The sequence below is a fragment of the Neopelma chrysocephalum genome, unplaced genomic scaffold (genome assembly GCF_003984885.1).
Source record: "Neopelma chrysocephalum unplaced genomic scaffold, ASM398488v2 Primary Assembly neopelma1_26, whole genome shotgun sequence".
Taxonomy (NCBI): Eukaryota; Metazoa; Chordata; class Aves; order Passeriformes; family Pipridae; genus Neopelma; species Neopelma chrysocephalum.
The window spans coordinates 10,995,045-11,021,312 of NW_020897695.1; the positions used below are offsets into that span (position 1 = coordinate 10,995,045).

The 26,268-nt window shown below is 35.8% G+C and overlaps 1 protein-coding gene across 2 annotated transcripts in view; it reads left to right on the top strand.

Moving 5' to 3' along the window:
• The window catches only part of NEK11 (NIMA related kinase 11), an 87,317-nt gene that overhangs the window by 22,998 nt on the left and 38,051 nt on the right, over positions 1-26,268 (top strand). For both annotated transcript variants that reach the window (XM_027675531.1, XM_027675532.1), the window contains exons 5-12: positions 4,963-5,027; positions 5,490-5,616; positions 12,878-13,027; positions 13,110-13,188; positions 13,698-13,783; positions 17,497-17,616; positions 19,722-19,815; positions 20,662-20,797. In XM_027675531.1, coding sequence (XP_027531332.1) covers positions 4,963-5,027; positions 5,490-5,616; positions 12,878-13,027; positions 13,110-13,188; positions 13,698-13,783; positions 17,497-17,616; positions 19,722-19,815; positions 20,662-20,797 — 857 coding nt within the window. The remainder of the gene's footprint in view (positions 1-4,962; positions 5,028-5,489; positions 5,617-12,877; positions 13,028-13,109; positions 13,189-13,697; positions 13,784-17,496; positions 17,617-19,721; positions 19,816-20,661; positions 20,798-26,268) is intronic.

The window sequence follows — 26,268 nt, forward strand, 5'->3', positions numbered from 1 at the left end:
ACATGTGCGTGAGCCCTGTCTGATCCCCTTTCTGCATCATCCAGTGCTGTCACCTTTTCAGGGCTTGGGCAAAACTTGCTTGCCTGAACTTGAGTTGCAACAGAGCAGTAAGTAGGAGAGAAGTCACCTGTCATCAAGACCAGCCATTTCTGAGTTGAACTGAAGTTAAGTGTGTGGAATATGTTTGACCTAAACTGATGGATAGCTAATGAGTTTTTGCACCTCTAGTAGAGAGACTGTAGAGAGAAAAGGGCAGAATGAATTGCTGTCCAGGATGCAAGAGCATTTGTGTTCCTACATGTCAGTTTATCTAGGGCTTGTACATGAAGTGAGACCCCTGGTGGCCTAGTGGTTAGCGTGCAGGACTTTCACTGCTGCGACCACAGGTTCGAATCCCCGGTCTCCTGGCCTGATGGAGGTCGTTAGCCCTGTGTGGCCATCCATCTATGAGAAGGACACTCTAAACAAACCTACGTCCTGAGGACCTCACTGCCATTGTCCAAGCTTGCTTGGCCCCTGCAGATGAACCTTAGGATTAAAGGGTGGGCTCAGTTCAGCGCAGGCTGTGTCTCACCTAAAAAAAAAATCCATTGTGCAGGCTGGAAAGGTAAAAAGACCTTTCCCCAAATCTTCGTTCGCGAAGATGGGCCATTATTATTATTATTATTGTACATGAAGTGCTTCCCAACAGACTGCAGTGATGGGAGCATAGTGAAGAGATCTCTCTTGTGGTGCTGTGCTCTGCAGCATTCACCACTGGCTGAAAGGACAGGGTGAAATGGAAATAAAAAACCTGACAATTTAACTAAACTATCAGTGTGGGCATTTTATTCTCTTTCTTGAACTCCAATTTAGCAACTTATCATTAAAAGTTTTGGTACTTTGTAAAGTCCAGTTCTGATGAAATCCTTCCTTTAATGTAAGTGTTTAGAAGATGCATTGTGCAGACTAATGCAGAATAATAATAACATTGCACTTGGACTAGGTGATCATTGTAGGTCCTTTCCAACTAAGCAATTCTATTGTATGAGTTATTCTTTTTGTCTTTTATTTTCTGTATTTCTTCATGCCTCTTTTATCTCTTGTTTTCACATATGTCCCTTTTGTCTGCTCTTCTCTTTATATTACTCATCTTCTACTTGTTCTCAAAAAAACCTTTAAAACCAAATAAAATTTTAGAAATAAACTTTCTTCTGTAAATATGTATATTAAATTATTTGGTTTCCTGAAAAGTAGGTTAATTCTCCAGTGGAAGCAGCAACTTGATTTTCTAAACAGCATTTAATTTTCTCCATTTGAATCATAGCTATTTAATAGTACCTCTCCAGACACTTACAAGTGACTTCACAGTTTTAGTTTTATTTATATATATTTGTTTGTATAATGTGTTATTTGAGTATGCATATTAAAAATTTAGATTTTTTTCTTATTAGTTTAGAGACAAACAATAGCTTAAATTGGAAAGGCTTAAAAGAATTTAAAACTACTTACAGAAATTAATTTGAAATACTAAAACATAATAACAGCCCTGTTTCTGTATAGAGGAGTCATACATGATTTCTTCTCTACTGATATAGAAAAAAGCTGTAATATATGTTTGAATTATGTCCTAATGCAAAGAAAACTTTTCCCTAGAACTAGAAGCTTGAAGGGTTTGTAACCTGTGGGTTGGGACTTCCTCATGCCATTCCTTAGCAAACCCAGCTGCTGTGGATGGGTGGTTGTATTTCAGAGCAGCAAAAATTGTTATTTTCGGTTTTAAACATAGACTATTCACTTGGTTGTCCTTCTTGCACAGCTTTAGTTGAACTTCCACACTTTCTGAAAACTCTTATGCTGGAAACTGACTTTAAACCAGGACTTTTTGACTGCCTCAGTTTTTTTTTTCCTTTTTCTGTGATAATAAAGATTATACAGGTTAGACATTCCTGTCTTTTACTTACACTTCATGAATTCCAAAAAATGATGTAAATATCTTGTGGACATTGTGCTATCTACTGGCTATTTTGCATTATTGGAAAGATTTTTTAATTTGCAACCTGAAAGCTGACTTATCTAGAATTAAACAGATTCAGTCTTCATCTGTGTTTGATATAACCAGAGAGAGAAAGAGAAGTAAGGGAGAGGCAACATAGTTCAGTGGTCTTATCTAGATGGAGACAGCATGAAACCATCATGTGGTCTCTCTGGCATATGTGTAGTGCATCACATGTCAAGTGCACAAAATTAATCCCACAGCAATCAGGCAATGAGACCATTGATTAATTTAACCTCACTTTGAATAAATCTGACCATTATGTTATTCATGGCTTTGCTAATCTTCATGAAGAATTTATGAACACAGAAATTTTTAAAAGGTTACCATTTATGTAAACAACAGATACTACAGGATTTAAACTTACCCAGAACCTCTTATTTCTCTTCATAGTTCTTCAGATAGAGGAAAGAGAAATTAATTGCTGAATATTTCACAGTAGTAAACTACATCAGCTTCCCTCAGATTCACTTGTTGCTGGTTATGTTGCAGACAAAGCTTTATTCAAGGATGCTGCCCACTGCTCAGTGCTTCATCCTGTTTCTTTATCACTATGAGACAGCAAGCAGGTACTCTATGGAACATAGATATATTTACAGCCCAATTTAGAAACTGTCCTTAAGTGTCAATTTCTAACCAAAACAATCAGTCGATAACTACTTCACTGTCTGTCAAGTTTTACTGGAGCCAAGTTAATTCATGTTACCTTTATAGGTCTGTCTTTTGCTGCAATAAAAAAGTCACACTCTTTCTTAAGAAGGATTTACAGTGCAGGCTCAATAATTTTTTCATACTAGAATTAAAGTAGTTGTTTATCTTCTGATACATCATGGCAGAATATGGTGCCTTGCTTTGAGAGACATCATCATGGAAAGCTCCAAAGACTCACCCCAAATATTTCTTTGTCATATTAATATGTGAAAGGATCTTATAATTATTGGTAATGCAAATACAGTTCATCATAATAATAATTTTCATCAATACATCGCAAGATTATATCAACATTACATTATAATTCAAGCTAATGTGACCGAAACGTCTTCTTTTCATCTCCTTTTCAAACAATATGCTACCAAAAGCTTTCTGGGTAGTCTTTATATTTAAAGATACCTGTTATTAAAATAACGATATTTAGGAAATGTTTAGGTTCAAAAATGCCATGGTTATATTTATACAAAGTAGTAATAATAAAAAAGGTTAAACCCTACCAATGCTCAACAACAGTATGCAAGAAAACATATGAAAGAGAAGTTCTTTCAAAGGCTCTGTGTGATAAATGGTAAGGAAAGACTTTATGAATCTAAATTAACACAGCAAGATTTCTGTAAAACTGTGCATGTATATATATATATATACGCTTATAAAAGAATAATAAATACCATCTTAATTTAATTTCCTTACTGATCTAATGTACGATGAGTATATGTGTATTGCTCAAGAAAGCTGTCAAACAGAAAACAAATTATTTATAAACAATCATTTATAAACATCAGTGGAGGCACACTGAATAAAACTTTAATTTTTCCCAGTGTGCAAACCTTTCTCTACAGGCATTTCTTTCAGGACACGAAATTGAAAGAAAAAAAAATGTAGAAAAAATTGCTATAGGAAGCATAAAGAACTCTTTTCTTTGACCCATAAAAATAGAAATATTTCTTTTTCATGCCCAGTCTATGTACATACTGCAATGTCTTCTAGTATTATTTTCCATGGGTTTTTTTTCCATTTGTGAACTGAGTAGATTGAATTTACTATTTTTTTCTCTTCTTGCAAAAATTATTTTCAAATGAGTTGTGTATTGAAATTGTGCTGCAGAATGCGTTTTTTCTGTTCTTAATGTAGAACCTATTTTGGAAATAATTTCATTATGTCAATGCATAAGACTTTAATAGTTCAGTCAAATTTGAGATAATCCTTGAGGATTGCTCAGGAAAAATTAAAATGGATTAATATATTTGTTTTTCCTACCCACATCTCAAGAATCTTAGACATCAGTTGCTTCCTTTACATGATCTAAATGGCTGAATGACTACTGTATTTGTATTAGCAAATACAGTATGTATCAAATGCCATTCTAATCTTCTCCTGAGCAGAGCTGATAATTAATCCGCTGTGTTAGCAGTCATTTTAAAAGTGGATGAATTCTAATTTAGTTGAAGTTATAGGGAACAATGCTTTTGGAAGCATTATTGACAAGAATTAGTTGAGAACATGTTTTGTAGAGATGTTCCATTTTCCTAAGGGGCTGCAGAATTACTGTCACACATGTAAGATTTCTAGAAATTGGGAAGATGCTGTATATCCTTAAATGCTGTGTGGCTTATGATGTTGTTTCAGGCTTTGATGGAAAAATAAGTCTGTAAAAGCTAATTGTTCTTTTCCTTTTAAACTCTGTCTTTTTAAAATTCTTTTGTTTTCCACACTGTTACTGTAAAAATTGAACTACTAGCCTAATCTATATACATATTTGTCTTTCAAGTAATACTTTTTCTCCGAAGGAGAGTTCCCTGATCTTTGAGAATCTCTTATTGCTGTTTTTCTCATCACTTATTCTTTTGTGAGACATCTCATTCCCCTGGCAGAAAATAAGATGTAATGCTTTTAAGACGAGTCAGATAGGAAGACTTGCCTTTCTCCCTTCCTCTGCAGCTCATGCCAAGTCTGTATCTGTATTCTTAAGCTGGGATCCCCAGGTACATTTTTTTATCCTGGCTGCTTGGGCTCTCATCTTGCATGTGGGTACCTGTGAATGCACCTCTGTGTTTATATGAAGCTCCTTAATGCCATCGTCTGTGCATTGTCACTTGCAGAATTAGCCTGTAGCAGTGGTGGGCTAGCCTTTTGAAAAAGTTAAATACTAGAAATACTTAATACATGACTGTGAATGCTTCCAGTTGGATGAGGTTGAATTTCCTTTTATGTTCCAGACGGATACTTCACAGAGATTTGAAAGCGAAGAATATATTTTTGAAAGATAATCTTCTTAAAATTGGTGAGATTTCCATAATTTTAAAGATATATTTTGGTATGATAGAACAGTCTAGCAGATGTTTTGTCAATAAGCAGATTTAAAGGAAATCATGTCTGAAATAGCATTTTGATTTGTGGTCAAACATTTATTTGCCAGTCAGACACAGAAGAGGCAGTGAAATCTCTAGCCTTGAGGGTACTTCAAGCTTGGCTGGACCTGAACCTGAGCAGCCTCATGAAACTTGCTTGCAACCAGGGGTTTGAATTGGGTGGCCTTTGTGAGGCCTCTTTAAACCCACATAGTTCTGTGATGTTATGCTTTTGTGGTGTTTTTATTTTGAAGAATTACAGAAAATCAGTTTTTCCATTATTTTAAAGACTGACAGGTTTTTTTGGATGTACAGTCATGTCTAACAATAAACAAAAAAAGGCTATATGATATAGATTTATATTAATAAATTATTGGTGTTGTTTACATTTTTAGGAGACTTTGGAGTTTCTTGTCTTTTGATGGGTTCATGTGATCTGGCAACCACATTTACTGGGACACCATACTACATGAGTCCAGAGGTACTGAAGCACCAGGGATATAACACAAAATCTGATATTTGGTGAGTAGTCAGCTAATTTAGTTTGATTAGGTATTTATATTCTAGGTCAGCATTTGATGTTTGGTTTTTTTTTTAAAGACTTTCTCGGTAGGGTGCTTACACTTCTCCACTAAAACTAGTTCAGGACATTTGAATCATATGTTGCCAATCTGAAGCCTTGCCCTTTATGTTAAGAAGCATGTAGTTTGCTATTATTCTGGGTTATCTGGAACTTTAAAAAAGAGTATGTTTTCAGGTCCAGTCTCGGTCATGGTACAGGATGATTGTAGACAAAGTTCAGGTTTTGCTAGGAAGGGGGAAATCTCTTTTATTCTCATATTGAGATAGATGAATTGAAAGAAGCAACTTTCTGTGAAACTTCTAAGTGGATGAGCAAAGACTGACTCCTGGCTGAGAGGATAGCAGAAGGACCTTCTTTGGAACTGAATTGAAAAATATTGGCAAATGTTAAAAGGAAGAAAGTACTTGGAAGTGGAGTTGAAAATGAGAATAACTGTAGTGTTAGAATGGAAGCAAAAAGGCACTCTGTTTTAGGAAAGGTTCAAAAGTAGAAAGAAAAATGTCAGTTCTGCACTTAGTTGGCACAAAAATTCTTGAGATCAGGACTTCTGAAGTTATGATTAAAGGCTTTAGGAAACTTTTAGGTGTGCAGGCACTCTTGCAAGCCAGGATGAAAAATGTTTTTTTTTGGAATGGGAAAATATCTAGTTTGTTTATATATGTGTCCTAAAATGTCTCATGTTTTAAGGCTATAGTTAAAGCTATTGGGTTTTTTTTATTCTGTCTAAGTATTTTTATATGTAAGGGGCTTTGTTTCTTTTATGAGGTATTTTAGTTGTTTGGTTTGGGTTTTTTTTTCTGTAGGTGTGCGTATCAGAAGGTTAATTTCAAATCATAAAAATTCCTTTGTAAAACATTTGCCCACTGAAATATAGTGTTTTTTACTTGATAATTTACTCTAGTTTCAGCTCAGTTCTGCCAGCTTTTTCAAAATAAACTTGTGACTACAGGATATAATTCTGAAAGTGGAAAGCAATCATCTACACTTTGAAATGATGGCAACCATTTTTCACAGTTAACACATTCAGTCCAGTCAACAAATGTGTCATGAATCTCGTCTCATGGTCTCTGTAGCTGACTGCTATGGATTTGATGTCAGACTCTCTCGAGTTCATCTGTATCAAAACAAATATCAGTTAATACGTGTTGTCAATAAAAATATATTGAGAGAAGATTTCAAAAGATGTCAAAACAAGTCAATAGACAGGGAAGCCTGCCTTTTGTGCTCTTTTAGTGTAAGGCATAATTGCTTTTATTGCAGTTGAAATGTAAAATACATGTTTAAGTTCTATTTGTGGTTACTAGCGTCAAAACATGTAAGTCATTGAATTGTACAGAGCAAATGCGAGCAGGGTTTGTTCCAATATTTTTATAAATGATTTTTATAAATTTCAGAATTTACAAAAACATAGAAAAAAAGACCCCCACCCCAAACTCAGTAGCTACTAGCTTTCTGCTATACTTTATGCATTTTGTAATCTTTCCAAAGCATGACGAAGAGCACTTACCTGAGAGTGAAACTGCCTTCAATAGGAGCTTCTTGGCCCTCTCTGTAGGGACATTAAGGACAAAGTGTTTCCTGACTCACTAGTTCTCCAGCCTACAAACGCCTTCTTTTTCTGAAGCCAGGAAACTCTCTTTTCATCAGGACTCATTTTATTGATTGATGTTCTCATCATTTCATCTTTTAATTTGTTATTAGTTATTCTATTTGATTTTTTTTTTTCATTTTCCCCGTTTAGCAGGGCCCAAAAGACAAGAGATCCCTGAGCGTACAAGGCAACACACCCTGGAGGCTCCAGGTGAGATTAAGTCCTTGGGCCACTGTGCAGCAAGTTCAATTGCTCATGGAGAATCATATACTCATAGAATGGTTTGGGTTGGAAGGGACCTTAAAGACCATCTATTTCCAACCCCCCTGCCATGGACAGGGACACCTACCACTAGATGAGGTGGAAGCCCCATCCAACCTGGCCTTGAACTCTCTCTCAGTTTGAATCCATTCCTCCTTGTCCTATCACTACAAGCCCTTGTAAAAAGTCTCTCTCTGGCTTTCTTGCTGGCCCCCTTAGGTACTGAGAGGCTGCTCTAAGGTCTCCGTGGAGCCTTCTCTTCTCCAGGCTGAACAACTACAACTCTCTCAGTCTATCTTTATAGGAGAGGTGCTCCAGCCCTCTGGTCATCTTCATGGTCCTACTCTGGACTTGCACCAACAGGTCTGCATCCTTCTCATCTTGAGGGCCCAGAGCTGGATGCAGTACTCTATGTGAGGTCTCACAAGATGGAAGAATCGCCTCCCTCAGCCTGCTGACCACGCTTCTTTTGATGCAGCCCAGGACATGATTGGCTTTCTGGGCTGCAAGCACACGTTGATGGGCCATGTTGAGCTTCTCATCAACCAACATCCCCCAAGTCCTTCTCTTCAGGGCTGCTCTCTTTCTCTGACCAGTCTGTATTTGTGAGCTAGGTGCTGGATCTTGAAATATGCCTTGTACTCCATAAGGTTGGCATGGGCCCACCTCTCAAGTCCATCATGGTCCCTCTGGATGGCATCCCTTACCTCCAGCATGTTGATGATACCACACAGCTTGTTGTTGTCAAACTTGCTGAGGATACACTCAATCCCTCTGTCCATGTTGCTGACAGTGATGTTAAACAATAGTGTATACTGACCCCGAGAAATGCCAAGGAGTTGCCCAAGTCTTTTACATTTACCTGAAGTGATGTTCTCTCTTCAGACTTGTCAATCTGATCTCTAGCAGGACTCAAAATATTACACACAAAAATTCAGAATTACAAAGGTTCCATGTTAAATGTAAGATAATGTAAAATATCTTCTGCGAAAGACAGTTAGTGCTATCTCACTATGTTATCGTGGTTCTCTCACTGTTCACTCCAGTTAATCATTGCTCATTGGAAAGACCTTAATTTATGCTGCATTAAAGATGTGCTCTAAAGACACATTGTGCTTTTCAGGTTAACTTGCATGTTTTGCAACTGGCTCTTCAAAACTGGCTTCAATATTCATAGTGCAGCAGCTGGTGCGAGAAGTATTGTCCTTTATAACCCAAGGTCAATAGATGGGAAAAAGCTTCATGTTTTACAGTTTTTACATATGGAAGTTCTGCAGCTAGGCTCAGAGAAGCTGCAGCATTTTTGCTTGTCATCAGTTAAAATTTCAGGGCTGGAGTTCTTTGCTATTCCATGCTTTATGTCAAATCTAAATTCACAGGAGGTAAATTAAAATTGTCTCAGATGTTTTCCTCAGCATCCCTGAGCCTGGACTGGCCAGGCTGTAAGTGAAAGTCTTTGCAGATGACACAGTCTGGGGTTTCTCCTTTCCATGTGAGGAGCTTCCTCAGGGAGCTGGTCTCCATTCAGCAGTTCACCAACCCCTTTACCCATCAGTGCTTCCCCCTAAGAGCCAAAGCAGTGCCGGCAGCTGAGCTGAGACAGTGACTAACCCAAGGACAGGTCAGGGATCAGTCAGTGATGTGTGTATGTGCAAGTGGTAATTGGACTCACTGGTACACCAGCACAGTGTGACCCAGAGGCACTGCTGTGCTGGTGTCCTGGTGTCCCTTCCTGGCCTTATGCACTGCAAGGTGGGACTGGCACTGGTGTTGGGGGTTGGCAGGAATTCCCATGGCACCAGCGCTATGGCACTGCATTCATCTGCCAAGCAAACTGAAGCAAACAGTTACTAGCAGTAACATTTCTCTCTCCTTTTCAAAGATATGAGCATATAAGGTAAACTTCATCCAGGAACTTTTCAGTGGATTTGTGCATATCATATGTTAGAAATTATCTCAGAGGCAAAAATTATAACAGAAATACTTATTGAAAAGCAAATGCTTTTTTTCCAAAGTAATGTCACAATCACTCACAATCACATGTAAATCCATTGTACATAAATTGGGCTACTTACATCACAGATCTTGTGACTTTGATTTTATCGTGCTTGATTTTCTGTGCTTTTCCCCCAGTTTGTCTTTTTCTTTAATATTAACAATTCAAAAATGGCTTTTTTTTTTTTTACTGCCAAATTTTATGTGGATTAGTTACAAAAAATAGCAGTAAACCAGTGAAGACAGTGGCTGAGATACTATATTGTGAGTACATAGAATCATACATTATCTCAGGTTGGATGGAGCCCATAAGGCTCATTGAGACCAATTCCCTGCTCCTCACAGGACTACCAAAAACTAAATCATAGGACTAGGAGCATCATGTTCATCATGCTTCATGGCAGCTTCCTTCTGTACATGGTGATAGAATTTGTGTCCACCCTCTGTTTTCCAGCCACTCTACTGACACTGTTCAGGCAGGAACAATGTTGAGGCTGAGGTGATGGGGCTGGGGAAGATAGCCAGCATGGGGTTCTCATTTAAGGGCTGATGAGTGAATATGAAGAAATTAAATTCAGAAACATATTCCTCATATTTCTCTCAAACCAACAAATTCTGAAGACCTTCTGCTATGATCAGACTGAGAGATATAAGCCACAAAGGTATTTGCATTTACATGATTGGCTTTTGGAGTTGAATTTAAAAGCTAACTTGGATCTTACAGCCTTGGAACAACTATAACATGTTTTACAAAAAAGATCAGAAGATGTTAAAAGGACAAGAATGCTTATGCAAACATTTAGCACCAAAAACCTCAGGGTGGTTTTTCCTGAGAAGGAAAAGATACAGGTCTATGAGTCAAGATTGTAGAGAACACACTGAAGCCTGTCCAGATGATCCATTTTATGGTGTAATTGAGCATAAGCAGCTGCAGTGTGAACTAGTCATACAACAATTTTGCTAAAGTTATGTGCTATTTAGGAACTTTGTCAAACGTGTTTATGAATACAGGGAATCGTCAAACCAAATGTGTTGGCTGGATAGTTTAATGACTATTTTAGAATTTTATAACATTGGCAATTATGTGGGCTGAGATTATAAAAGTAATTAAATTATATGTCTGGATCATGTGCAGATTGCTTATGGGAATAGGGAAGAAATTTTCTCTTGCTCCTTAAAAGGTGCTTAGACCAGAAATGTAGAAACACAACTGTGTTTTGAGGTAAAAGCTTGGTGCAATTGCAGATCAGCAGCTGTCCTGAGAAGAAATAGCCTTGCTCTGGACCCAGGGCAGCATTTCTCAGCTTAGGAGATATTTATTTAATTTCAAAGATTCGTATCCTGCAGTAAAAACTTTATTCTTTTCTCCTCATTTTTCTTTTTTTTCTTTTTTCTTTATTTGTCTTTCATGGGACAGATGGGGTTTTCCCTGGGTAGCCTGTTCACGGTCCTGGCTGCAGCAGAATGCCCTGGGCATTCTTTTTGTCCTTCTCCAAAGCCTCAGGTGTAGTCAGAGTACTAAACTAGACGAATAAATCAGCTTCCTGATGTGACAAATCCGGTGTTCCTAATGGCTCATTAAGCAATTTTTAGCTGCCAGAATCAAGCAGCCTCCAAAACAGATTGATTCTGCAAAAAGAAGTTATAGTACAGTCTGTCAGGTTGGGATTTTCCTTCGTTTTTTTTCTTCTCTCTGGCTGATTTCCATATTTATTTGATGTTTTTAGATGCTATGTGCATAGGGTTTTTTTGTTGTTCTTTTTCAGTATTTTCTCATGTAATAATTATTTTGTTTCAGAGTTTGAACATGCATCATAAATATAGATCATGATCTGTGTGTTACTGTTCACTGATTTTGGAAGTTTGAAAGCTGTTTGACAATTAAATCTTTAAAAAACTAGGCAATTGTTTATGTACCTCATTAGGTGGTCTTTAGGCAGTCCCTAGCATAAATTCATTGCTAATTGTTTTCACATACTGCTTGAAAAGTACCAGTGAGTGGAGCACCCTTATTCTCTCTCTTCTTCCTTATTTGCACTGTATGTAGATCCTGTGTTTCAACTTTAAAATTATTTGCTCTTGTTCTTTTATTGCTAGATGGACCAAAACAATTCTTCTCCTTTAACCAGAATGAATAATTGAACATTTATTTATTGTTTGCTTTCAAAGATAATGTTTATATCCTTTTCCTGAAAGCCATTCACCCATACATACTTCTAATTATTATCACTACGCTTTATTTTCTTATTACTTCTGTAAATTATAAATACCACAGTCAAATACTACATTAAGATATTTAAGTTGGTCTTGACCTCTGTCTGGCTCTCATCAGCATTTTCTATGACCTTGATCAAGTCAGTCATCGGTGTCTCGGCTCTCCTGAGTGCAAACTGGAGGTAACGCTGAGCATCCTTCAAAGCCTGGACAAATCAACACCACTGTTTTTTAAAATACACTTGTCAGACAGAACCTGGTTGAAGTGCAAACTATTATAAATAGTCATTATATAAATTATTGTGAGAGTGTTTATTTTAAAATGTTGAACTTGGTGATTTTTTATGATTGCCATTAGGGCTGGTAAATAGGGTGATGGTAAAGCAAAAGGCCTTTTAAAATTGTTTGCAATCATTCTTCCTGGTTTTTAACAATTGAAAACTGACACTGGTTCTTGGCTAGGTCTCCAGACCTACATATTAGGGTTTCTTCTTTTCTTCTCCAAATAAAATTTTGAGGAAATTTAGTTTTAAACGTTGCGATATGATGCTCTCACCTAAAGTTTCTTATTTCTTTGAGTACAAACTGATTTCATAATCTATTTTGAGTATGTGGCCAAATGAGTGAAATCACACCGGAAGACACTTCTGTTATTTGAAACTGGCATTATTTAATTTGAACTTGAATTTTAGCTTCAGTCTGTTGTCAGAAATTAATCTGCAAAACCAATGTAACCAAACCTATGTCCAAACACTACTAAACTGTTTTCTCAGTCAGTCACTAATTAAAAATTTGTATTTTTTACTTTACTCTTTAATAACTGCTTAATGTAGTTCATCTAATGGGGTTTTACTTTATTTTTACATACATACACGCACACATATATATATATATATACACACACACATGTGTATTTATTTACAGAATCTATGGAAATAGAATGTTGATTTATCCTGTTTATACATTTATCAATTTGTGATCTGAATAAAAATATTTTAGATTAAAAGGATACTATGATAATGAAATATCCTTCCCTGGAGAAAAGGGCATACAATTGAGATTTTACTTACTGTAATGTCAGTATGCATGCTACTTTCAAAAATATTGCTTATGCTATTCCTATTTCTTTATTTTTCAAGGTCTCTGGGATGCATTTTGTATGAGATGTGCTGTATGAACCATGCATTTACTGGACAGAATTTTTTGTCTGTTGTGATAAAAATTGTGGAAGGTGATACACCTTCTCTTCCTGATAGATATCCAAGCAAACTTAATGCTCTGCTAAGCAGGTATGTTATTTTCTTGTTCAGCAGGTTTTTCAGTTAGTTTGGAAACTCTCTTAATTATTAATTTTGTTTTTTAATGTTCCAGCATGTTAAATAAGAATCCTTCATTGAGACCAGCAGCAGCTGAGATCCTAAAAACTCCTTATATTGATGAACAATTAAAGGTATGTAAGGAAAATTGATAGCTGTACTCTTACCATTTGAGTATGCATTTTGCAAAAACAGAATGGAAACAAGGAAAACATGTTGAGAAAAAATAGTTAGATAGCAGTTCATTGGAACATTAATCCAGGGGACTTTCAGAGATGTATTACAAATATGACTGAGGGAGTGAGGCAGTGAGAAATGAAGCCCTTGTCACTTGATATGCTGAATTTATCTCCTCTTAAACGTTATGAGCAACAAGGAAAACAGACATTTATGTGTAACAAGGGCAGATCATTTAGGCCTGGATATATATGTCTCTAAACTGTTCTGGTTAGTAATAATTTTGATAAAAACCAATGCTCTTTTGGCCCCTGCTTCAGAGTATGTATTATTTGGCTTTATAAGAAGGTGTGGAAGCAAACTGCTTAGTCAGGTTTTACATGAGGACTGTATTGGGTCGTAGCTGAAGAGTCTGGATAACTTTAGCATCAACTGTTGATACCCCTTCTATTTTATTTCCTTGCAGAAAATACAGTACAAGTTCACAAACATGACTGTGAAAGACAAGGCATTTAACTGGCAGAAAGAAACTGCTCCCATTTTTGATGCTGTGTAAGTATTTTTACCAGTTTTATGGACAGCAGTATATGAAATTACAGTGTTGCCAAGTAATATAATTAACACTTCTGTTAATCTCTTAGTGCTTTATATTCAGAGGGACCCATTCCCCAGAAATACAAAGAGAAACCACATTAGTGAGACACATAATTTGTGGATCAAATATTTTTATTATATGACTCTGTGAATTGTGCATGCATGTGTAGTATATGCTTATGTTAATTTAGTACAAATTGGCATGTAAATTATGACCTTTGTCTTTAAATTTTCAAGGCTTAAGTTGTCATTTTAGTTACGTCAGGGTCGTTTATAGTGCTGCTGTTTCTGTACCTACTAATAATTGAATGTGAAAGCTGTGTTTCCTAAATGACACCAAGGTTAAAAGCATATAAACTTAAACTAATTTTAATCTAATACATTTGTAGGATACTGTTATATTTGTCTTGTAACTATAGTGAGAAATTAAGGCTAGTGATACTTCTTGGCTCTAACATCAGTAGTGTCTTTGCACATGATCTCTCTCTTAGGCACTGAATATATATTAAATTATTTAATTGCATTAAATTACAATGCTGCAATGTTTAAAGCAAATGTCAGTATGGGCAATTTAATTTTGCCTTTGTAAATTAGCTCTGCAGTTTCATTGGCAGCTGGCTCTCCCCTTTGCTTCCAATCCCTGAGTTTTCTGTACAGGTTTTGCTCAGTTAGAAGCTAGCATGCTCAAAACCAGGAGTTTGTAATCCTGTGAGGAAGCAATGGACGTCCTTGTTTCCTGTTTCCTCTGACTAACTTTCAAGTTTGTAACAGATCTCTGAAATTTCTTTTGAATTATTAGGTAACAGCAATAAAAAAACCCACACTCCAGTCCAGGATTAGCAGTGCTTTTGAGGCAATAGGCCTTTCCCCTTTGGTTTTTTGTGACCTCTGCTCTTGGACAGGACCCACAGTTTTGCAACTGTGGTCACTTTGCAGATGCTGCCAATTCTGCTGCTTGCAATCATCCCTTCAGAAGAGGTGACCGTCTTCAGCTTTTCCAATAAAGTGTTGTTTGCTATCAGTGGCAGGGAGAAAGCAGAGTACAGACAGTTGAATTCACATAGCAAAATCTTCTGTACATCATTTTACCCAGTATAACTACTGGTAGTGTATCTGTAGGCTCTCGTCTCTACAAATTGTGGTTTGGGTTTCTGCCCTGTCACTTCTGTCCTTGCTGTCTCTTGTTGACAAATAAGTCTCTGTCTTTTTATGAGACCAAAGCTCTCCATTTTGGTATGAATAGGTACCTTTAGTATAAATAGGTTGTTGAACTTTGCAAGCAGTGATGTAAAATCCAACAATATGTATTCAATATATTCAAGTTGTTTCAATTAGCTTTGAGAAGACTCCTACCTTTTCAAATTAAATATAGTTAAATACAGAGAAATTCCTCAGAGATATACCATAAATAATTTTGTGGCACTGAAATCTTGCCCAAATATTACGCCAATGATATCTAGATTATATTGAGTACTTAATGCTTACTGAAACATAGAGTATGAGAATCTTCAAGAAACTTTTAATCCATGCCTTTATCTTGTGAGTGCAAGATTTCAAATTTTCTATATGCACCAAAAAGATTGCAGCTGCTTTGAGGAAGCAGCATTGTTACCTGCCAAATATATACTCAGACTTCAAATACCCTCATGCTTCTAAAGCAGACTGATAAAAACAATTTCTATTGCTTGTAATATATACTAAATTCTATACCTGATGCATTGTCACCATTTTGAATATATGGAATCTCATCACCTTCCATCATTTATTGACCTAGCTAGCATTCATGTATATCCCAGAATCTGTAACTATACTTGTTCAAAAGCAAGTATCTAGTCTCTAAGATGAAAAGCAAGTTCTAACTGCATTCTGGTTTTATACTTTTATTAAAAGGAAATAGAAAGTCAGCTGCTACCATGCAGAGGTCCAGAGTTCCCATAATTTGTGAAACAATGAATGACAACTGCTTTTGTTTGAGAATGGAAATTTACCTGGAGGTTTTAAAATTCAAAACATTAATTTGAAGAAAAAAAAGTCCTAGGAGAAGCTTCCCTATAAATTAGCCTCTCATGTGCTAGAGGTGATTATTTTTGCCCAAGTATTTGAAATATGGAAAAATTCATAATCTTATCATGACTTTCATTGTACTTATGGGAACACTAGCTGTCTGTATTGCTACTGGTAAGCAAAATGCCAAATAATTTCTGCAATTTCCAGATCTAAAGAGGTAGGTAAAATGAACTAAAAATACCTGGAAAAAATGATAGAGAACTGAAAAGAGGAGGAGAAAAAATTTAAACATAGTGAATTCACCACATCTACTGTAATGAATCAATACTCTGGTCTCAATGATGTACAAACAGTTTCTTGTAATGGTGTCCTCCTCAACCATTGCTACTTTATATTTAAAATTTTAAAAAAGTAATAAAATATTCCTTTTTTCTCACCAGGAATTTTTTTAGCCATGTATAGTTGAGTCTAGTTTCTTCTAGTAAATGCCTCTGATGGCTTACTTTATTCGGATCCCATGCAAATCATAAATTTTAAATATTTAAGTAAGCATAAAGCTGTACAAGTTCAGCTTTGACTTGAAACAAAAAATGGGTCTTTTTACCCAAGAGATTCTTATAATTTAAATTAGAGTTTTTTACAGAGGACAAGAAATATGTCTACATTATTCATACTTGGAGAGTTAGTTCCATTCTTATGAATAATTGAACTCTTCTTGTCTGTGTCCTTAATATTTCATATTTCACACTAATATTCATATCTTTGCACTATTTGAAAAGCATAATGAAACCTTCTCTGCTCATTTATTAAAATCCTGATTTCAAAATGATAGTCCAGAAGGAGTGTTACAATTTGTATGGTTACAAACCTGGCTCTTAGATTATCAGAAATGAATTTATCTCATAAGGCCAAAAATAGTAATTTGAAATTCATACTTGTTATCATAAATACATGGTAAATATATATTGGTGTAAGTGAAACATGACTGCCAAGGCATTTCAAACAATGGTTGAATTTTTGTGATTGCTGTAGGATGTGAGATAAAAATCTGAGGTTATTATCCTTTTTCGGGTAAAGGACTAATGTTGCTCTCCTCTGTTGATAAATACAGCTGAAATACGTAAGTCAATAATTCATGCTCAGCTTTTAGAGATGGTCTATGGAGACCATTTCACCAGTGAATTGTTATTATTGATTAGGACCAGAAATTCAAGAGGACAACATGATAATTATATCTGTCATTAAAGACTCATTAATATTCTCTTTTATTCAAGACAGCTTGTAACAATCAATGTGAAATGTACAAGCAATATTGCTTTTTTCTGTGGCTCTCATTTAGAGACTGCCTTTGTACTTTGAATATGCCCAATAATGAAGCCTGACAGGGTAAATATTTCACTGTGCTTCAACATTTATTTTTCTAAGGAGATGACTTTACCTTTTCCATCCTCCCCTGAAATGATTCACGTTCTTCACAAATCCAAGTTTAAATATTTCAATTTAAAAGAGTAATTGCTGTCCAAACTAAAGTCTATTTAGTCTGTTATAGTTCCAGTGATTTTCTAATTATTCCATCTGAAATGTCACTATGTTTCAATATCAAATCAAAATACTGAATATTTATCTTTTTATATGAAGATGGGTTTGCACATGTTTCATTTCAGGCAGAAGAAAGTTCATTTGCAAACTCTGCAGGAACTGTCTGAAGTACAGAAAATGACACCACGGGAACGAATGCGGCTGAGAAAGTTAAATGCTGCAGATGAGAAAGCAAAGAAGTTGAAGTAAGTTGTGGCCTTACCATGCAATTTTCCCCATCCAACATTCTAATAAGAGTTAGAATTGTCAAGGTAGAAATAGAAAGGGTCTTCAGCTACTCAAAGTGAATGGGGATTTTGGATGACAAAAAATCACAGTAATTATTTATGTAAGAAAAAAGTCAGAACATTAGCCCAAAACGGGTACTTAGAGCACTGTGTTTCTGGTTAAATAAGTATATGAGAGATTTTCAGATGTGTTACAATAGGAGGCTTTTTTTTACTGACTTGTTATTTTAAGAATTGAACGGTCTGAGAGTTGGACATTTAGTTACAATCCAGCTTTTGTCAATTGTTTTGGCTGCAGAGGTTTTCCAATAGAAGTTAATATCTCAGAGGATAGTCTTATCAAAGGATCACATGGGGGTAATGGATGTGTTATAAAGGCTTTATGATTTCTGTTTTTTTATTAATGAGTAAGACATAATACAAGGTTTTGGAGGACATTATGTACTGTTTCTGATGGAATATGAGAAACAGCTGGAAGGCTATGTGTCTATGCATGTTGGTTAGTTTTTGTTTGGTTGGTTTTTTTAAACCAGAATATATTGTTTTGATGACACATTTGATATTTTCCCAGTTAAAAATAGTCAGTGATTTTTTTGGTATAAATGAAAATTGGAAGAGCACCACATTAATTTTAATTAATTTTTAATGTTTTCTTCTAAAGCATTTTGCAAAGTGCAATGTAAGTTAACAAATATTTATTCCGTTTTTGTATTGAGAGGGTAATAGAGGGAATAATTATTTTTGATCATTAGAATTGGCATCTTAACCCTGTTGTGCCAAAGCATGTCAGCAATTTGGTAAGACAGAGATGTCCTAGTACAGAAAAACATTGTGTGCTGACATGAAGTTGGAATTTATGGCCTCAGAAACTCTGCGGCTACATATACCTGCAAATAATAGTAGTTGCAGTTGAGCAAATGTGTTCTGTAAAATCGCATCCTAGCAATACTTGAGCCAGCTTGTGACCCCCATGCCCAAAATCTAGAAACAAAGAACTAAAGGCCTTCATGTCCTTTTGGAAAATATGTCTGAAGACCATTTGTGTCTGACTGAAACCATTGCATTTGGTACATAAATTTATTCTCATTTTAGAAAAAAACCTCCTTGAATTGAAACCACTGTATAAAAAGTATTAAATTTAACATCTCTTCTGCGTGGTGTTTTCAGTAATATGGTAGGCCAATTCTTGTACCAATATGAAATTTATAAATAGGATGTCTGTCTCACTTTTTTAAAATGAATGGAGATTAGGAAGTAATACTAATTGCAGGATAGTTCTAGTTTGCTTTTCATTTTCTTTGCTTTGCTTTTCATTTTCTTTACTTTCTTGCATTTTGATGTTTTCTATTGATATTTTCATTGGGATTTTTTCCTCCCAGCAACAAAATTAAATGTATTTGTTTTGTAATATAAAGGCAACATTAATATTCAAATCTTGTCAGTCATGAATCTTTAAAATGGATCTACATGGAGCTTTAGATTATTGTCAGCTGATCTGACTGAAAATATTTGAAACAATGCAAAAATGATACCTTCTCAGACTGGAGATCTGCTTTCAGCAGTGCAAACCTAGAGCTGGATGGGAAGGGAATATAGTAATAGAAACTGGAAAAACTGGAAAAACTCAATGCTTAATGTAGCTTTTAGTGCTTAATGTAGCACCTGTCTGAAGTAGTTCCATACAGAAAACCTCAGTTACCAACTCCTGCAGATGAAATGTTCAAAGCACACAAATGTTGCGTGCCTGTCTACAGCTAAAAGGTCCCTGCACTACACAGTGGAATAAAGCCCAAAGTATTTAAGACCTTTGGGAGAAATAAAAAAGACTGGGACTGGTAATTTACTAATTCTTAATTGTATTATGCAAGTTGTGAAAGTAGAATATAATAGTGTTTGGAAATAAGATCTTAAATCTCTTCGAGTTCATGAAAGCTAACCTTATCTTTAGTACATGTCATGAATGTTTGGCTACATGGGAATTTCGTTATGGAATCTGCTTTTAGAAGATCCTTTTGTGCACGCCCTGCTATCATATCCTAAGCACAAGCATTCTGTATTTACAGACAGCTGGCAGAAGAAAAATATCAAGAAAATGTCAAAAGAATGCAAGATTTCAGATCCCATAATATTCAGCAGCTGAATGTCAATGTCCTACATGTAAGTGTGGGCCGTTGTTTTGGAGGCCTCATTTATGTGCATCCAGTGTACAACACTTTTCTGTTTCCCACATGCTTTCTTTAGCACTAGAGGCACAGTCCTGTTCTGAGACTAATAATTGTAAAGCGCATCAAAATATGGACTGCTTAGCTGAACCTGTGGATTTGGGGTGAGGGAAAGTGCATTCAGTTATTCAGATACGGTTCAACGGGCTCTCTATTCATTGCACAAATTTCTTAATGTCACCCTTAAATCTAAATCTGCTCTCTGAAATGTTCTTACTGACTATGTGGCATCAAAGTTCAAAATACATTCATTTTCAAGATGTTTAGAATTGTAAATCCTTTTAACACTAGTTTGGCATGGCTGTGCATTCTTTTCATTTGGTTGAGAATACTAACACTTCAACTGGCTTTTGAGTAAGAATGAATCCTTGGAATGACTCCCCAGTGTAAGTTGTTGTCCTTTGCTTTTAAGCTATCTGCAACAGAAGATGGGCTTGTTCAATTCTAGCACCACATCTTATTGTAGAGAGAACCATGTCCATTTGGAAATAGTCAATGAAAACATCACAGAAATAATGAGGTTTCATGTGCTTTGTCTTCTACCTTTTCTTTTGCATGCATTCTGGTTTCTATTTCCCATTAGAAATGGGAGAAAAATGTATGGAGAAAAAAGAATATGTTAAATCTCTCTCTGCTTATGGCTGAATGTTAGGATTTTATTTTAGTATTTGCCTAATGTAAGTCCCAGCAATTGTGTAGATCAGAGCAACCATTGTATTGAGATCCCACTGAAAGCTCTAACTGTACCTGTTTCTCCATGCTGCTTCATCACTGGACTAAGGAATCTGATGAGCAGACTTCAAAACACCTCATTCATTCTCAGCCAGTCATTACATGCGACTACATGTCCATAGGACATGATGAACCAAGTGGAAATGAGACAAGTGAACTCTGCATGTCTGAACTTACAGACCACGGTAAGAATTCAAAATATGATGTTGAAATGAAAATTCCTATCAAGAAAGAAAGATTTGTCCCTTGTAGTTGAAGTGTCGTAGGGAAACTGCAGTTTAAAAAGTGGTCAGATTTGTAAAGTTGCCAAAAAAATTACAAAGAGGAAAGGAAAATAATCTAGGTGGATGTATGTAGAGCAGATGTACAGCAAGGTTATATGGTAGGAGATCTGTGTTTCCAACGTTTGAGTGACCTGTGAGCAGAAACGGACATGACTGTACTTCCTCCAAATGACATGCTGAATTATAAGGAAATAGCTTAAACTTTACACATATGAAATGACTGGTGTTAGAAAAACATTTCTTAAATTATCTCTCCAGTGCAGAAATAAATACAAGAATTCAGAATGTTTGCATCTTTGGTACACTTTGATGCCATTTTCTTTATCTTTAACAATGAGAGAAGCAGATGGAAACGCTTTAAACTCTGCTTATTTATGCTGTCCTAAATACTTAGCTACTGTCTAAAGAATGTGAAGTACTGGATAACATGTATTTTTCTGTAATAGACAAAAAATAGTCAAGCTTTTTGAAAAGGGTCAGACTGTGGAAATGCTGTACTTAATGAGGAAAGAATTTTTAAGATCACATTTATATGTTTTGTTTCTACAATGTTCTGGAATAATGTCTTAGATATTTAAAAATCATTGTATAAGCACTATTATGGTGAAAGATTTTTAATTGGATTAGAATCTTGCAAGTACACATTAATATACTTTTAAAATATGAAATATTTAAAAAATAAAAAATATTTAAAAATTTTAAAGATGAAAACTAATAGCACTGTCTTTTAGCGTTGGTTTATGTACATCTGTGAAGGTACATTTCATCGAATTAAAGGCATCAGAATCAGTTTGTTTGTGGTGGAGGTGTTTGGGGGTTTTTTAAGAGCAAATGGCTTTTTTCTCTCAATGTACCCTCATTTATGTCTGTGTAGCTGCCTTGCTGTTTCACAGTATGAGATGACCTGTGTAGGAGAGAACCCAGCTGCTACAAATGCGTCCTGGGGGGAGGGTGGGGAAATGTGCAAATAGAGGAGCAAGAGAAAGCAGTAAACGTGGGTGGATGTACTGGGAGAAGCATACAAAGATACCGAAATAGAAAGAGAACAACATGCATGAAAGGAAAGAAACTGATGTTTCTGCTGTTAGAGGTCATTAAGCTGTTAAAGTATAATGACAGAAATGAGATGCATTTATATCTGTGATGCAAAACTTGGGTCAATCCATTGTACAGAGCTGAATGCGTGCTTAATTGCTTTTGCCAGAGTCTCTGATGTGGAAGTGGTGGGTTCTGGCAAAAAGGTTTTATGGATAGGCATGAGAAATTACATGGTTTATCTTCTTTGCTTTGTGAACACCTTGTTATTCCTGAAGCTGATGTTGAAGTTGTTACTTACTCTATTCAGTATTCATACTCTTCTTTAAACATTTCAGTGCAACCATGCATATCCTACATGCCTAATTATTAAGTTATTAATTGCATCTTTGTATTTGAAAATGTAGAAACTGTTCCAGCTGTTGATTTTTCAATAGAATTTTGTTCTTGATCAATGGTTATACAATAATAAAATAAGAAAACTAGAAGCAAGGCTATAAAATGGTTTTAGAAAGTTGTCTTACATGTTAATAAACCTTGCTAACCACACTAGGTTAGCAGAAGTAGACTATGAAGACCAGAATAACAAGCTCCCTAGTTATAACTAATAACTAAAAACTGTTGAGGAAGTAGAGAAAAGGCAGAAACAGCTTATAAATTATTTCAGGGCAGACCTAAAAGAATCCTCTCAGGAATAGGAGAAGCTGGTGGGTAAGAGCTAGGGATAGAACTCCAATCCCAACGGGTATGGAGGAAAGGTCAAGCTATCTTTGGTTCATAATCTGCAGTCCTTAAAAAATTTGCAACATGAGCAAAAGAGAAGATCAGGGCTTGGAGTATTGAAAGACCAGGCTTTTGAAGAATTAGGGAAAGGCATAGAGAATAAGACACCTTGTGCTCCTCTTTCACTGAAAATTATCTAAAACATTATGAATTGCAGTTGTATGTCATTGTGGAAGGTGTCAAATACAAAGCTCAAGGTTTAGCTTTAGTAAGTAGTTTTAAAAACTGTGGCATCTTGGTCCAATTTTAGCAGTTACACATAACTGAAAGTTCAGAAAAACAAGGTAGTGTAGTTAGATAAACAAAATCACTATGACAGTTTGGGGTTTTGGATTTCACGGTGTACAGGTTTCAGCAACATCAAAAGCATTCAACTGCTATAGACTTCCCTGGGAAGTTTAAACTTCTCTCCGTGTTTGCTTTATGTAATCAGCAATCGTATTCTTAGCATTTTTTTATTCTAATTAGCATCCCTGTGCACTTGGGAGACCATTTAAAGGAGTTATTTGAAGTCACCAATAGCTGACTAATTTGTGAGTCTTCAAGCATGTTTGTTTTCTGGGACATGAAAGATGTGAGTGGACCCTGTGCTTTTGATGTTGAGTTGAACACAGTCTATTACAGAAAAGCTTCATCAAGATTTTTAATGGTGCAAGTTCTTGAGAAACGTAAAGAAATTATCTGATTCTTACAGAGAAATTATTCAGACAATGTGAATACTGTTTTTTTAACAGCAAAAATGTTAGTTTTTCAACACTGTGTTCCTTACTATGCCATCCAGCAATCCGAGCAGATTTATTCTCCCCTCAAAGAAGGCTAGGACTACTGTTCAGTCCTGTGTGACTGATTGAGAGGACAGTTTTTAAATGTGACTGTTCAGATATCACTTGCAAAGCCACACCATCTTACGATGGCTTGTGTACTTTGGGTGGCTGTTGCCTTTCTGCCTGTTCACTGCTGAGATTTCAGGCACATGTTCTGCAGCATCCTTCATGCCTCAACAGAAAACAGAGAACTTGAGGAGGGGGAGGAGATCCAAGAAACATGAAGTTTTGCAGACAGAAATAATTTTGAAATTCTTCTGTGCTTGTGTTACTTCAGCTTAAGAATAATGGGTTCCAGTTCTAACCTGGGAGTGGGCAGCAGTGAAAAATTATGTGAATAGCAAGTCATGCTATTTTTGTTTTAATAAGCCAAGAGATGAAGCTGTGCATTAAACACACATATTTCAGAGACATTATCTTGGCTTCTGTTGGTGCTCTGCTAGAGAGAAAATACTGTCCTTCAATCCCACCACTTTCTAACCATTTGCTTCTGTTCCATGGAGAAGAGTACAAGCTTCAATTTGACCACCAGGTCCAGACTGTGACTACTATAGGCATCTACTCTTACTGTTCCTTTCCTAAAGAATCTGACCTGTTTTATGCACCCAGAAAGTTCCCCATGCTTCTCTGTGTAAACATCATTAGATGTTTAATGCCTAATGATGTGGCCTCCTTCTAAAAAACTACTGGAACCATCATGGAAGAATGTATTACTTCCTAATATAGCAATATAGTTCATCTTTGTCTACTAATTTATTGAGCTTATAGTCTACTTTTCTGATTATAAAAGAGTAACCAGAAGAGCTGAGACCCATTTTTCCAGAGAACTGGATATTGAGAGCTTAGGATGCTAAAGGTCATCCTTTTCCTAGATTTTCCACTGATAGGCCAACATGGCTTTTCTGTGTGTGCTACTACACACTGGGCTAGGAAGGGTTGAAAATTGCAGTTCTGTTACTACATCACATTAATTATTTGAGTGCAGGTCATTTCACTTTGGTTGCAGTGTCTTCTAATGAAGCCAGATTTTACAGCGTAATTTCTCTCAATTCTGTGTACAACTTGATTTCTTTTGACTGTCTCTAAGTTTTCAGAGATATTTAATAAATTAGGAAACACTGGTTATGGGGACTTATTGTAAAAGATCCAGAGAAATCTGCATCAGAACATGCATTGTACTTATTGATGTGGGAAATTATTGTGGAATATCTGAAATTTCTTAGTTTACTACATAGAAAATCCTCTAGGTAGAGAAGCTCGGTCTTTGCAGCTGAAAATAGCATGAAGAGCAAGGTATAATCCTGTTATACAGCAGTAATAGCTAAATGTTCAGGGTTTCTGATTAAATTTCTACAGTAGAACTTGCCTTGAAATTGGCTACAAAATCATAAACTGTATCTAAAAGTGCTTCCAGATAGTTCAGCACAATTACAGATGCAGCAAAAACTACCATTTCCTTACCGTCATTGTTGATGCTTCTGATTTGGATCAGTTTTTACAGTTGAAAGATAACTGAGTACAAAGCTATCTCCATTACCAAAACCCCAGACTTTTACAGGAGACATAAGGAGTGTTAAATTCAACAAGCTACACTTTAACAGGCATGAAAACTTAAAGCCATGCACTAGCATTCATGGCTAAAAGTGCCACTTTATATTCATATCAATTTCACAGCTGATGAGACATGGTAAACAAGAGTGGGGAAGATTTTTTTTTTTAAAGGTATTCAAGAAATTATTTACACAAATGGATCCATATTTCTAAGAGCTTGTCCTCATTGCACCACTTCATTGTCTGGACTGAAAAAGACAAAGCAAAACAACACTGGACATAAGGGCCACTAATAAAATATTGTATCTTGCATTTTTGGATTGTCAGTACAGTGCTAGCTGAGGCTTCACCTGTGTTCATATCCATTTCTCTAAGATCCCAGCTCTGCATAAGCTACTACTCTGCTCTTAATAGACATGTTTGTATGTTGAAAGGGGTCAAGTTAAAAGATGGAAATAGCTTAAGTTAAATACTTGTGGTATTTAAATTCTTTGTACAGAAAAATAATATAAAAAATTAAAGGCGTATAAATAAAGGGACATATTATAATCTTTCTAAACTCTATTATATTGCTTTTTAAGTCTATATACTGCAAGGATTATAACATGTTAAATTCCTTAGCTTAATATGTTGCAATACGTTATGCCTGGCAAACCTGATTTCACTGCAGTTCCAAAATAGCTAAGTATGTTACAGTAATTGCATACATTGTTTCTGTATTATTTCCATTGCTAATTGTAAGTTATGGATATATTGCTTTGAATTTCAAGAGGGCAAAGTTCAGTTGGCTCTCAAATAGGAAATGTTCACTCATTATAAAATACTGTGGGTTTTTTCTACTCTGTTATTTTTACAGGTTTTATTGAAGGATTTTCAAGGTAGTTTTGTAAGTCTCAGAAGGTTAAAAGCCTGTAATGTTTCTGAGCACGTCTTTAAGCATCTATGGATATACGCATTTAGTTTAGTACCTGTAAACCAGTACTTATGCATACTGATTGGGTAACTGAGTAACACTCCAAAATATGATCATACAAGTGATCACACCGCTCAAAGGCTTTTAGGAGAATCAAGTCTTGTTTTGTTTTTCAGACAGGCAAGTTAAAATAAACCAGAATAGTACTGATAATAAGTGGCATTAAGCACCTTTCTGCATTATTCTTGTTGTAGTATCCTTTGTAA